Source organism: Struthio camelus, chromosome 13, assembly GCF_040807025.1.
Source record: "Struthio camelus isolate bStrCam1 chromosome 13, bStrCam1.hap1, whole genome shotgun sequence".
In the NCBI taxonomy this organism is placed as follows: Eukaryota; Metazoa; Chordata; class Aves; order Struthioniformes; family Struthionidae; genus Struthio; species Struthio camelus.
This window is the reverse complement of record NC_090954.1, coordinates 2272692-2287022: the sequence shown is the minus strand read 5'-3', so window position 1 is coordinate 2287022 and position 14331 is coordinate 2272692. Positions and strand designations below refer to the sequence as shown.

General features: G+C 53.0%; 1 protein-coding gene across 1 annotated transcript; it reads left to right on the top strand.

The window, feature by feature from the left end:
• The first annotated feature begins 3712 nt into the window (after nucleotides 1-3712).
• SOWAHA (sosondowah ankyrin repeat domain family member A) lies at nucleotides 3713-7070 on the top strand. The gene has a single exon (XM_068959605.1). The coding sequence runs from the start codon at nucleotides 3790-3792 to the stop codon at nucleotides 5014-5016; it is 1227 nt and encodes a 408-aa protein (XP_068815706.1). The 5' UTR covers nucleotides 3713-3789; the 3' UTR covers nucleotides 5017-7070.
• The last annotated feature ends 7261 nt before the right edge of the window (nucleotides 7071-14331 follow it).

Here is a 14331-nt window from a genome sequence, read left to right as displayed (position 1 = left end):
TAAAGCAGCAGCCTTCAGTCCAGCTGGAACTCTTCCATGTATTCCCCTTTCCTTCCTCCGTGACTTTTAGCATGGCACCCTGCCTTCCTTACAGCTCTGAGGAAATCCTGGGGGAAGGAGCCACACCTGGAATACCTTCTACTTAGGTTTAAAGTGTCAACAGAAACTTCTTTGCTACGGCTGGATACATTGCTTGATCTCCCACTTTTATTTCCTGGTTGTGTTTTCTGTGAGTAATCACAGGCATGTAACCTTATCTTCCTCCCCAGAGGGGAATGGCAAAATGCCCCAGGCTCTCTGCAAGCAATTTGCTACATTGTAATGGAGATAGCCCCAAAGATTGCAAAATTTCTTCATGGCATAGATAACACTTCTCAGTCATATAGTTCAAAACAGAGGCCAGTTCTCTAGGGCTTATGACATAAAACTAGCAAACTGCAATATTTGTGTAAAAAAAAAAAAAAGAAAAAAGTAATAGTAAATTAATCTAATCGTGGGTTTCTGTACATTGTTTTTGTACCAGCCCGTAAATTAGAAATATCAAGACATATAACAGTTGGCTTGAAATCTCCTAAGAAGCAGCCTACAATATTCTATAAATAGCTCCACAAAAAAATACTCGTTTTTTTTTAGGATTTTTGTAAAACAGAAAAAAGAGGTAAAGCTTCTCATAATTCTTAAGGCTGGAAATTTCAGATGGCTGATGAGCATAACTCCCATAATGCTTATTTATTATCTATTTTAATAAAATTCATTCAAGTAGCATGACTTCTGCCATGCAATCTGATCAGCGTGAGACCAGCTGCCAGTAAACCACAAGGAGCTCAGCTGGGCTCCTGTGCCCTCCTACTTGGCACTGCACTGGGTCCAAAACCAAACTCCTGAGCCAGAAAGGTGGGCAACCAAAGGACATCAACAGAGAAAGGGTAACGGTTGGCAAACAGGATACACCCCGTGCCGCGGGTATGGCAATGGTACAGAGGATTGGTCAGAAGTGTTGTTTTGTTCTTAGTTAGAGGAGGTGTGGGACCAACCTAGCGCACAGCGACTGAGCGGCTGCAAACAGAGCCCCGGCTGCACAGCGTGGATTACCCAGCAAGAATGAGCAAGTGCACGTGATGCAGGTGCTTGGATGTGAGGCTGGAAAATTACCTGGGCAAAGAGCCGGTTGCGTCAGGGCAGTTAAACCTGAGCAACCAGTTCACACTCATCGCGGCACGTGGCACACTCGTACACATCCTCTTTCCTCTTCTGTGACCTCCTGGGGATGTGCCCTTCTGCTTTGTCACCATGAGGAAAGCCAGGATCTGCTGCAGGGAACAGCCTCAGCGATACTTCTCCTCTGGGCCTCAAACTGAACATAAGCCTGTGGAGAAGGGCTTGGACCTCAGCAGCAGCTACTCCCCCTATGGGGAGGGAGTTTGGGGGGACCACCCCCTCGAGCTCTTCCCAGGGGCCTGGTGCATGGAGATCCCTTGGCAAAAGACCTGCCAGGGTAGAGATAAAACAGGGGGGCATCTGACAGCCCCCTCGTGAGCCTCAGTGGATACAAGGGTTTAGGCTCTGATGCCTTCCTCAGGGCTGTCCCAGCAGGGACAGCACACAGCACCTCACGGTGAGCACCCACAGAAACGCCCTGTTGCAGATGTGCAGTCCTCAGTGCCGAGGAGAGCCTGAGGACATGCCCTGTTGGACAGGAACCACTTCAAACACCAGGGCCAACTTCTCCTTAACATTCATAAAATAAGGAAATGTGTTTAAAAAAAAAAAACTGAATTATTTTCCCTCCTCCTGCTCATTTGCAGATAGGAGCTAGAGTCCTAGGGTACAGTGAAACATTTGCAATGCAAAAAATCATGGACTGCTGAGTCTTTCTTACGCCTGCAATAGATTCTAGCAAGGGAAAGAAATCAACATTGAAAGAAAGCATAGCAATTAATTTTTGGATGCTGGCTCATTATTAGCACTCTACAGTAGGCAAAGCAGAACTGCGGAGATGCCATAAGCTAGGAAGCATTGCTAATGCAGGAGAACACCACACACAAGCGGCTGCCTCAGCAGAGGGTGAGGTTACTGCATATACAATGTAAAGAGGCAGTAATGAGAGGTGTGCGGTTCCTGTAGAAATACTGAATTGCTACAGGCGGCATGAAGATAACACACCATTAACTGAAAGAACATTAGAGGAGCAAAGAGATTTTTGAGGAAGTGGCTCAGTGCCACCTTGTTATGAAGAGATAAAGTAGCTTTTTAGAGGAAATTTGAACAAAGATGGAGAGAAGAGGGGAACAACTGCCAAAGGAAGACTCGGAGCAACCTGTGGGCAGAGGCTCTTCCACCTCTGGCAATAGACGTGGAGAGGCAGAAAGCGGGTCTGTGCCACGGAGAAGGGGGAGAGGTGTGCTGCCTGGGGATGGCTGCAACCTGAACTGCTTTCAAAATGGAGACTTTGGCACAGGCTGATACTCCATTTTATTCGAGTTGTAAGCCAGCGAAAGCAAAGCAAGTGTATTTTCCCAGGCATCCTTGCACAGTTACTTTTATCTGTCTTCATACCACACCGACTCTGTTTGCTCTGTGTTCAGTCTCTTGCTGTTCTCCTAGACAAACTGTTCAATCGTTCAAGAATCAGTTTTGTGATCTCAGTTGCAACACCGAGCTGAGCAGAAAACAAGTTTGCAAGGCTGAACGTCATCTTTCCAAGAGATCTTCAGACCCAGCCTTCCCCATGGGGAAAGACACTTGTCTGAGGGTTTTTTTTTTTTTTTGTATATGATTTAGAATAATAATCATTTAAAAGGAAATGCTTAAGTAGAAGTAATTGATATGGCAGCACAAGCTGCCATAAAGCTTGTCTTTATAAAGCCCTGTTAGATGTACATGCATGTAGGCATGCTGTAGAGAATTCATTATGTATGTAGATACACATATACCCATATCGGTACATTGTAGATAATTACAGGTAACAGGTATAACAATATAAATAATGCATATATAATATGCATATATAATAGTTCAAATGTATTTCAAAATATTGACCCATCCACATATCTTTTGACTTATTTTCAGATAAGAGACTCTATAACCCAGAAGAATCACGACTGATCTAATGTTCCTGTAAAATAACAGAAACCTCTTGGAAGACAGAGACTTAATTTTGCAAACTGATTTATACCAAATATTCGACACAGAAACAAAAAGAATTATTTTAGAAGTTCGGAACAGAAACAAATGAATGCCGCGTTTGACCCTGCACACGGCGCTTCCCATCAGCGGGTAGGCGTGCGCGCTGCGGCACACCTTTCCTCGGTCACCTAAAAAAACTAACGCAGCAGAGGAGACGGCACCCGCGTTTCATAGGCGGCACCGTGGTCCGCCCGAAACCTGTAACCCCCACCGGGGCGATAGCAAATTTTGCGCAACGGCGCCGAGCGTGTCCCACGCGCGGCCGCCTTCCCACGGCGGCGACGCCGCCGGCGGCCCTTTAAAAGACGGGACGGGGCCAAACACCAACCCACCCGAAAAGGAGCGAGTTTCAGCGCAGCGCAGCGCCCCCCCCCCGCGGAGCGGCGCGGAGCGGCGCCCGCAGCCCCGGGGGGACGCGAGCAGCAGCCGGCTGCGCGCCGGGCGGGGCGGGGCGGAGCGGCGCGGCGCCGGGGCGGGGACAGCGCGCTCACCTCCGCGGCCGCGCCGGCCGCCGCCTGCCTGCCTACAGCTGCCAGGGAGCCGCGCAGCCCTCGCGGCGGCCCGGACGGCGGCAGCCCCGGCTCCAGCCTCAGCCCCGCCGCGATGGCCGAGCTGGACGTGAGCCCCGCGGCCGTGCTGGGCTTCCTGCGCGAGCGCGGCGGGCGGGTGCGCAACGCGGAGCTGCTGAGCCGCTTCAGGCCGCTGCTGGAGGCGGCCGCCGAGCCGGCGGAGCGGGCGGCGCGCAGGGAGCGCTTCAAGGCGGCCGTCAACGCCGTGGCCGTGGTGAAGGAGCGCGACGGCGCCAAGTTCGTGGTGCTGCGCAAGGCGCTGCGCGGCGGCGGCGGCGCCGCCCCCGCGGAGGAGCTGCCCGCCCCCGCGGAGGAGCTGCCCGCGCCCCCGGCGGGGCTGCCCGCGCCCGCCCCCCCGGAGGAGCTGCCCTCGCCCGGCGCCGTGTCCAAGCTGCGCGGCCACTTCCAGAGCCAAGGCGGCGAGGCGCCGCTGCCCGCCGGCTGGCGGGACCCCCCGGCCCGACGGGACCCCCCGGCCAAGCCCTGCATGCTGCCGGTGCGCTGCCCGCCGCCGGCCCCCGCCGAGCCCGGCCCCCGCTCGCCCCCGCTGCGGCGGGCGCCCAAGAGCCAGCGGGCGGGCGAGGAGACGGCGGCGGTGCCGCTGGAGGAGGCCGAGCACCGGTGGCTGGTGAAGGCCGCCGGCGGGCGGTGGTCGCCGGAGCTGCACGGGCTGCTGCTGGGCGACGCCAGCCTGGCCGCCCGCAGGGACTTCATGTCGGGCTTCACCGCCCTGCACTGGGCCGCCAAGTGCGGCAACTGCGACATGGCCGGGAAGATCATCGAGGTGGCGGCGAAGGCCGGCGGCCACGTCAACGTCAACGCCAAGTCGTACGGCGGCTACACGGCGCTCCACGTGGCCGCCATGCATGGCCGCGAGGAGATCATCACCATGCTGGTGCGGAGCTACAACGCCAAGACCAACCTGAGGGACTACAGCGGGAAGAAGCCGCACCAGTACCTGAAGGACGGGGCCTCCTTCGCCGTGCGGCACTTGCTGGGCGACCCCGACCTCCGCAGCGCCGCGGGACCCTCCCTGCCCATCAGGAAAAACGCCAAGATCGCTGCCTCTATCCTGAGCTCCACCAGCACTTTCCTTGGGGTCATATCGGACGACATGGCCTTCTACGATCTCACCAAGGGTTTGAGGAAGCCATCATCCTTAAACAAGCTCCTTGCTGCCTCCACAGGCCCGAGGAAGAAGCCCAAGACCAGAGGGAGCTTCCCCTCCTACTCGTCCCTCTGCGAGGTGGTGGAGGAGTAGGAGGAGCTGGCGGTCGAGCGCAGGCCCATGTCTGAGCCGTTCTTCAGCCGCTAGCCTCAGCCTTGACCTCTGCGAAATCGTTGCCGCTTAACGAGGGCGGCTGAGGCCTTGGTTTTCTTGGTTTTCATGGAAGTGCTTGGATTTCTTCTCTCTCTCTTTTCAGATATTTAAATCAGCGATCCGGTCTGGCTCCAAGGCGGCTGGATGAAACCTGCTTCGCAGAAGCCTGTAGAAAGGGAGCCCAGAGAACAGGACGTACCCTTACAAACGCTGTACGTGCCCTCGCGCTAACGGGGAGCACCAGCTTTGTCCCTGAGGGCTGACAAGTAAAACAGCCTCTGTGTGTGTGGACAGGTTAAAACGCTTAAGGTACAGCCGCCTTCATCTGTGTTCCTCAGCTGAGAAGCAAAAGTAGGGTAAAGAATTGTGTGTTTTACACTGTGAACAGCAAGCGTCTAGCCAGGTACTTTAAAATGGCTTTTTATATAGCAGGTTTAAATTACTAGAGGAAAGTTGCATAGTTTTCTATGATGTTTCTGATTATTTTGGTAACAAAAGAGGAATGTTTCTATTAAGGTATGGAGTATTTAACTTTTTCAAAACAAAGTTTCTCACTGTCGGAAATACTACTGTACTGTCCTAAGTGTTGCCTAAAGCATTTGATTAGGTGAAGAGTTTAAAAAAAAAAAAATCCCATTGCTCCAAACACTATGACCTTCTACCTCAGGGCGAAAGCCAGCTTGGCCTTACGTTGGGGGGTGGGAGGAGGCTTCTGGTTCTGTTTTCTTTCTCCTTGAAAGACTCTCTGACCAGGTGGTACTAACCACATATCTTGATGATACTGTGAACTCTTACAAGCTTGACAATAGTTCAATCACTAAGTAGAACTGAATAAAAACTGTGATATTTGATAGGGGAAAACTGAAGTGAAAATTTAGGAAAGGACTCCTTCAGCATACAGATATCAGACTAGCCAACTGGAGAAAAAGACTTAGGCTTGAATGTCTGACTTTTTTTTTTTTCTTATAAACCTTAAGCTTTAGTTTTTGGTTTTTCCACTATTTACAGTAAATATTTATGGAAGTCGGGCTTCATGTTAGGTGTTTTGTTACTACATCTGCATGACTATCTGCATGACTCCTTAAAACAGTGTAGAGCTCAACAGCATGGATCATTGACCTAAAACTTGCATTTCTTCTCCTTTTGTATTATATAACATAATTGTTTTATGTATGATACTACACGTAGCTCCAAAAAGCATGCTAACTTGAGATTAAGTGATACATTTCCAGTGAGATTTTTTTAAAAATATTAGTTGGTTAAAATTAATGTGAACTGTAGAGGTAAGAAAAGAAACTGTCTGACTCCTGCAAGCAGTCTGCTAGACCATCATGTTTTTCTCTCTCAAAAAAATGGTTAAAGACTGTGCGAATCGGAGCTGATGGCGGCGACGGTGATGCTGTGTTTGCTCGGCTGCTGCAGTGCCCCTCGGGTGTTCAGGTTTCCGCACCCAAACCCTACTGGCCTGCTTGCTGTGCTTTCCAAGCCAGTGACTTCAGGAATGTATTCTTTTCATCCTTGACTTAAGCCTGGCACTTCCTTGTTGCGTCTGGGACTGGCTTCTCTGAAAGGCTCTGCGAAGCGCGCAGCCCGGCTGCGCTGAAGGTGGAGGCGCGTCCCGCTGCCGCCGGTGGCCCGTGGGAGGTCCTCGGTGGCGCCCCCGGAGGAGCTCCTCTTTGCCGACCGCCGGAGGGGTCTGACCCGCCACTCCTGGAGGAGAGCGGGTTATTCTGCAGCTGTCTGCTTCCGTGTTGAGCTAATCTGGTTTGTCAGGCAAATGTTGATCATCAAGGACCTCATAGTTTCTATATCTGGAGTTAAAATTGCTGCTTAGCTGTTGGTGGACCATTGATCGGTGTGGTCATTTTAAACCTCAGTTCGTGTTGCACTGTATCAGCTCTGAGTTCCAGAAAAAATGCTTGTTGCTCTGTTTTAAAAACTCTTTCCAACTCTACTGCCATTAAACGCTCTCTTGCTCGAGCTGCTGAAACCGAGCAGGCGTGTGCGTGCGTTTGCGTCGCTTCTGGAGCAGCGGCAGCATTGACACTGTGTGGCTAATGCTTTCTGCTTCTGCGTGAGTTGGAAATTGCCACCGGTTTGACTCAGACTTATTTTGAGATTTGTTCTTTGTTTATGGATAAATGCTTAATACTTCTTCAAATAACACAGCTGAATTGTTTTGGTGCTGCTTTTCCTACTAGGGTAGGAGGAGGCAAAGTACAAGGATGTAGGCTGGTGGGTGTGTGGTGGTGGTGTTTTGGGTTCTTTACACTGTAAAGTGTGGTTGTGACTTCACCCTAAGGAAAGTAGGGGAGAAGGTTTCATTGATCCTGTACTCTTGTGTCAGAGCCAAGTCCCGCTTTGAGGAAAAGCTTTGCTGCAATGCACCTCGAGGAAACGGGGCAGCGCTGTCCCTGCTCGGGCCACGGCCGGCACCGGCCGGCTCGCTCGGTGGGTCCCCGGCGGCAGCAGGAGAGCACGCGTCTGCGCAGCCAGCCCAGAGCTGGTGGCACCGGGCCCTGTGGGTGCAGGGCCGTGACTCAGCTCGTTCCTCCTCCAAACGAAGGAAAAGATAACATTTAGGCAGGCTGTGATTAGTAGACCCAGTGCTGCTGGACTGCAGGTTTTAAACAAATACTCGGAGCTACTGCGAGTGAACCCCTAACTTTGCAAGAATGCGTGCTACCTTTAATTTGAAGTAAAACCAGTCTCTGGCTTTTCTGGGTTTGTCTACATCCCAGTTCCCACTCATGGGGACGGTGTACAGGATGCTCAGCGAAGCAGCAGGGTGTTTCCTTAGCCTAAGGCTGATACTAGGTTTATGAATCCATCAGCTTAATCTGTTCTCCCTCCATTTAACTGCTTTAAGGCCAAACGCAGCTGAACCCAGTAGGATTTTTCACATGAGTGAACGACGGCCATGAAATTTGGTCCTGGATCCTTCCACAGAAAGGCTAGAACTAGCACGGAGGGGGCGGCCTGGGCCCCGTCGGGCAAACACTGCCCCTTGAGCCCGCGGCCCGGCTGGGAGCCGCCTTGGGCGCCTGCGGGGAAGGACGAGAGCAGAAAGCCGCCCTGGCCGGCGGGCGCTGCGGAGGGCAGGCAGGGCCCGGGACGGGGCCGCAGGAGCCCTGGGTACTAGCCTACTACCTGGCGTGTCTCCGTTTTCCTGCTGTAAAAGGGAAATTATCACCCTGGTTGCACTGGCTTTTTAGAGCACGCAGTTATTAGTGATAGTCCACAAGAAATCAGAATTCGAGATAACTTCTTTACAGATGCGTAGGCATCGCGAGCAGAGTCATCCATAGCCTGCGACTGTCCTGCCTTCAGTGGAGCGCCTACGGAGCTAAAACTGGCTTATGTTTTAGTTCACCAGCTGATCAGGGATCAGCAAAGCTAATGTTTGTCCGACCCTGGCTCAGCCTGTCTTTCTAAAGATAACTCAGTTTGCCCCTTCCTCAGAACAGCTATTTCTGAAGCATCTCAGCTCAGAAATCCGCACCGGAGCCCTGACACAGGTTTGCAAACAAGCCGCGGTCACACGGGCAAGGACGGACTTTGTCCTGCGGGCTGGGGCCGTTCGATCGGAGCGGCGCAACGCAATCGCGCTCGGGTTCAAGCCGTTCTTTGGCCCGTCTCCGCTCCCTTCCTGCGAACGTCAAACACGCGAAAGCGCCTCTGCTCCGAGCGTCCTGGGAAAGGCCGATCCCGCCCTGCGGAGGCGGCCGGCCGGCCGACCGACCGGGCGGGCGGGCGGTGAGACGTGGCAGGAGGAGCGGGCCCCCGCGCTACGCACGAGGAAGTGCTGCAGCTGCTCTGCGCCCTAACGCCCGCGGGACCGGCGGCTTCCCGTGCTTCATCGGCGCGGGACGTACGGCATGAACGTGTCTGTGGAAAGCGCCCGTGGCAAAGCCAGGCTCCGGCCGAGGAGCTGCGGTGTAGCTCCTGCTGCAAACGGGCCCAACGGGAGCCGCCGGGGCGACGCCGGGGCAGAGGAGGCCCTTCAGACGGTCCCCGTGGCTCTGCCCTTCTCCTGCGACCTACATTCTTTGCCTGCGTTTGCTCCTGATTTGCATATTAATCTGAGCAAAATGGCAACGTGGCAGTTACTAGTTTTTTCTGGTGATTCGTACCGGGGTGGGATGCTCCCAATTAAGAGGTTGTTACTGTGGACTTGGCCCACACGTTGGATGGGCACAAACAGCGCGTTGTTCGCTGCGGAGGAAGGGCAACGGGGCAGAGCAGAAAGACACAGATCAAAAGCTCCGTCCGATAATGAGGAACGTTCCCTGACTGTTCCAGCTCCGAGGTTTGGTTCACTAATGTATAAAGAGAATAAAACAAAGCAACTCTTTAAGCACATCTAGCCCTTATACTGGGCTGGGCTTCTGCCACTGGCTGTAAACAGCACATTAAAGTTTGTCTACAGCTAGAAAAACAGCGTATAACACCCAAGGACTAGTTGCTAGCCCTGGCAGGAACAGCTACAGCCTAAGTTATGCCCCCCACTTCCTGCCTCTCATCTCACGTTCCCTCCCTGGCTTACGAGCCAAGGCAACCGGTAGCCAGCTGGCAAAGCCACGCTGCGGCAGCAGTGGTAACAGCGCTGAACAGCAGGGACGAGAGTGTGCAAGCGTGAATCCAAACAGCACCAAGTGCGGTGGTTGGAAACGAGGGTGGCTGGTCACCGGCTCACCCCCGAGTTCACCCGCGGAAAACCTGCACCAGGAGACACCTTCAAGCGCTGATGTAGCTGCCAGCAGTAAAAGAGCGTTGTTGCCAAAATAACCCAGACCAGTTCAAATAAAAGCGTTCAGAGACAGACAAACCGCTCTAGTATTTGCTCTCCCCGGACTCGTTCCGCTGATGAGCGCTGTCACACCTGCAAAGATTGCCGACTCGGACGTGCAGAGGAAGCACGCGGCGCAGAGCCCGTCCTAGGCAGCCTGGCCTTACCCCCCGAAAGGGACAACAGCAGGCCAGCTGCACCCTCAGCGATTTTGGGTAAAGCTGCATCCACGAACGCTGCTGAGGGAGGTGCAGGTTATCCGAGGAAACGAGTGTTTCCGTACGTGGAACCTGGACCAGCTCCTCCAGTGGCACAAACACACACCAGAAACAAGAGCTTCTGGCCAAGCTGAACGGATCTACCCGGGATGCTGGCTGGGACAGGACTTCCCGAGGCAGCTCGGCCGGCAGCACTCTGAGCTAGACCAGGGCTCGGTGACTTCTCCGAAGGCGCCGGAGGTCTGCAGCCGGCCTGCGCCCAGGCTCGCAGCTCCCGAGCGGCCCGGCGAACCCTCCTCCCGCAGCCATCGCCCCCCGCGCTCGGGGCCGCAGCGGGATTCGTCCGGCAGCCCTTCGCCTCAGCGCGCTGGAGACAAAGGACGCGTGCCTGGGCGGGCAGAGGCGACAGCGGTCCCGGCAGCGCCCAGCTCTCCCCTCCTGGGCAGGAGCCCCGCTCTGCGCCCGCGCTAGGCAGAGGCACGGCTCGAGCTGGCAAAACAACAAGCGTTGGCAGCCGAAGCCAGACAGCTCCGGCTCCCTGTTGGGCGACGCTTAGCTCGAGCCCAGGAGCGAGCAGCTGCCTGGGCCACCGAAAGGGATGCGGGAGCAGTCGGTTGTGCCATCCTGGGCCGGGATTTCCCAAGGGACTGGGTCGTAAGGGGCTTCTTCTTCAGGTAGCTTGGGACGCTCTTGTTCTTCTTGCACTGGCTGACGCCTATTAGAAAGACAACTGGCTATTTATATTCATTTTTAGAAGTGTCCTCTTATTTCTCTAAATCAAGACTATCAGTTCAATCTGTACCTTCTCTCGGTGGATTTTTCTGAGATGACTCAGCTTCACAGATCATGCGACATTTTACATTCTCTCTTGTAACCTTTAATGCTTCTGATTGTCTGTTTAATAGATAAATTCATGTGCTGCTTCTGGAGTGCATTTGGTTAAACCCAGGGGTTGTATGATTCGCACTGCCTGATTATTCTTTAACGTTTATGTGGGCTCCCTTCAGGGCACTGAGGATTAGCTTTGCAATGCTGCTCCCAGTTTATTTTTAAAATTTTATTCAGACGGTTGCCATGAATTCCCAAAGCAGGGAACATCCCTCCACTTACTAAACGCAGCCCTCGCAAGCACCGACTACATCTTTTGCAGATTGCGTTTGCATCAGCCCCTGCACCCTTCCGTCCCTTAATTAGCTCCACATGCAAAAGTCCCACAGCACAACACCCCAGGGAAGAAACGAGGCCTGGGTTAAAAAGAAAATCCTTCCGTTCTGGTGCCTGAGAAGCTGAAGCAGCAGCCCCCGATCCAGCAGCGACTCCCACACGTTCCAGGGGGTGTTAAATCAAAGTCGAAACGAGCCGCTACTTTTACAGTTCCAGCAATTACTGCCAAGACGTTGTCAAGCGGACATAACGCATGCTCTCTTTCCACTGACCGCTTGCTCTATCCCACACCTATAATATTATTTGCTAATCTCTCTGGCTGTGAGCAATAAAAGATATCTTTTTATTCAGAGATCAGGCCCACCTGCTTGTGCTTAGCAGAACATAAGCTACTGCAGTTTCTTCCCCCACACTTCTCGCACGCGGACGGCCAAATGACGTACAGATACAGTTTCTGAAATCGCATTAGCCTCCGTACAGCCAGCACTCCTGAGGGGAAGACCTAATCTCTACCCTTCTATTTTACCTTCGTCTTTCTCCTGGGCACTTTTATTTTGTGTGCTACTGGACGGAGCTGTAATTAATTCACACACCTCGCTCCAGGCCTCTCTCGGTGGAGGGGTCAGGTTACCTCCTACCTGGGATGCTGCAAAGCATCAGGCTTGCAGGCAGCACCGGGAGCCCCCGGCACGGCCGGGGCAGGGCTGGCAGCAGCAGCATTGCTCCCTGGAGCTCATTCATCAGCTGAGAAGATCAGAGCATTAAGGCTTCCCTGGTCCACACCAACCTCGCTGTCGTTGCGGGAGGAGTCACGGGTGAGGGACGCTCCAGGCACAGCCGGCAGGTTCGTGAGCTGTGGTGGCGGCAGCAATAGCGTAGGAGCCCTGCACAGGGCTTCAGCTCCACCGTCCCTGCGTCGGCGGGATTTCTTTGCTTCCCTTCAACGGCCAACGATTACTAGCGCTTCCAGCTCAGGTATCACATTTCAGTCTTCCGCCTACGTAGGGCTAGCCGACAACCGCAGGGAGCGGTGTGGGATCACAGCATCCCTGTTAAAGCTCTGCTGTTTAGCAAGGCAGTAGATACCTGTCACGACAGCGCTCGTGAACCAACAGGATGATACCTTCTGCCAAAATACAGCGGACACATCAGCCTCTCTCACCTTCTCCCAAAGGGTCTGCTTTCAAAGCTTCCTTAGCGCCAGCCCCTCGCTCCCCGCAGGACTTTGCGGCCCAGACGGGAACGTGGCTGCGCTGGAAGGACGCCGGTTACGCAGCTTGGGGACCGAGCTCACCAAGCAGAGCCAAGGACACACGCAGTCGAGGCACCCGCCCCGCCACAGTGGGACACCCCGCGCAGCGCCGAGCTCCGAGATCGGTGGGATCTGCTTTCGAGAAAGATTTTTAAGCGCACAGTGTAAGCTGACAAAAACACGTCTTGGAGGATCTGGATGGTCCCCTCACAGCCGCTGATGAGGGGTAGCGTAGCACCATCATCTCTAGCGGGACGTCTTCCCCGCTCGGCTGGACGCTGCCGAGAGGAGATGCTAACGTCTCCAGAGCAAAGCGTCCCTTCCTCTCGCAGGCAACGGCTGCGATTTTTGAGGAACTGGAGGGCCTTTCATCAGTGTCACAAGCACGCAGGACTGCTTCTAGCTGCTAAAGAGGATCCTCTGCAAAGCTCTGAAGACTAAATCATTATTTGTATTTGCCACATCAAACTGCAATTTTGAAAGCCCGTGTTCAGGTATGCAGGTGTGCCAGGCACGCTGCGCTCGACTAAAGTCCAATGTGAACTACCGCCGTTATCTTGGGCTTGGCCCACCGGTAATAACTCAGTAACAATAATCAGCATTAAAATCTCAACCCACCTGACCTCCAGACCTGCTGGTGCTTTTGAAAGGCGGTTTCTGTTTGCTGGTGAAGAGGTTCCAGTTTCGTCACCCGTATCAATTTTTTGCTTTGCCTGAAATTCAAACTTGTAACAAAGGAATAAAGGAGTACACACACGTGACTTTTTAGAAAATAGAGTAAAAATTATTTCTAATTTTTGCCCTTTGTAGCATACTTGAACACTAAGTTTGGCATTTGGAAAGATGCTAAGCAAGAGCTGCCTAGGAATGCCAGCGCAGTAGAAGCGGTGAAAGTCTTCCCCGTGACACAAAAGACCGAAAGATAACAGAAACTAAACAACGCAGACCCATCCTTCCCTTCTAAGGCAAGCACTAGTTTCAATATCAAACATGTATTTCCACCAAGTAATTTTCCTCAGCAGGGAAAAGGACCACGTGCTTACACCAGTCTCCTAGAAGAGACCCTCGATTTTGTAGCAGCGTCGGCTGACACCGATACACTATATTTTTCCTTAGCCACTTCAGCGACTTCAAACTTTTATGCATTCTAATACATGAAGTTAAATTAAGGGAACATGACCACGCAGCTAAACTTTCCTGTTCACAAGAGAAGCTTTTGGAAGGAGAGCGTAACAGAGCGGACCTTCAAGTCCGGCTTCTCAAATAACGCAGACAACTCATTTGACATAGCTCGCATTCAACGTTTTAAATTCTCCATTGATTCAGCTAACGTAGCTTCTGCTATTTTAAGAGCATTCTTGAAAGGCAACTTTCAGATTTACCTGTTAAACCCTTTCGAGACGCACCGAGCAGGTCTCCTCCCTGCGTCGGGCCGGTTTTCATCGCGCAGTAACGGGCAACACGAGGCCCCTTGGTCGCTGGGCTCACGGAGCTACTGGGGTTCCCCGAGGCTTGGATCTGTACAAGACAGTTAGCTCACCCAAAACGTTTTGTGTCCAGTGAAACAGTTTTCAGCTTTAAACAAAACGTATTTTGTTCAGGCCACTGGAACAAATACTACCAACATCCACAGCTAAACAGCATCCACTTGCACGATTTATTGAAGATATATTTACTGACACTTGGCATGCACGATAAGACGCAGCCGTCCGAAGCGAAGACAAACTCTGGAGAGCCCTGGTCGGAGTACATCACGCTACGCTGTTCCTCTTCGAATGCGAGCAGGGTTACACAGACTGCTACTTCCGTACGGGTACGCGAACCGAAGCTCC

What these genes read in the sequence shown, in the direction of transcription:
- SOWAHA (XM_068959605.1), top strand. Translation starts at nt 3,790, where the DNA reads ATGGCCGAGCTGGACGTGAGCCCCGCGGCCGTGCTGGGCTTCCTGCGC.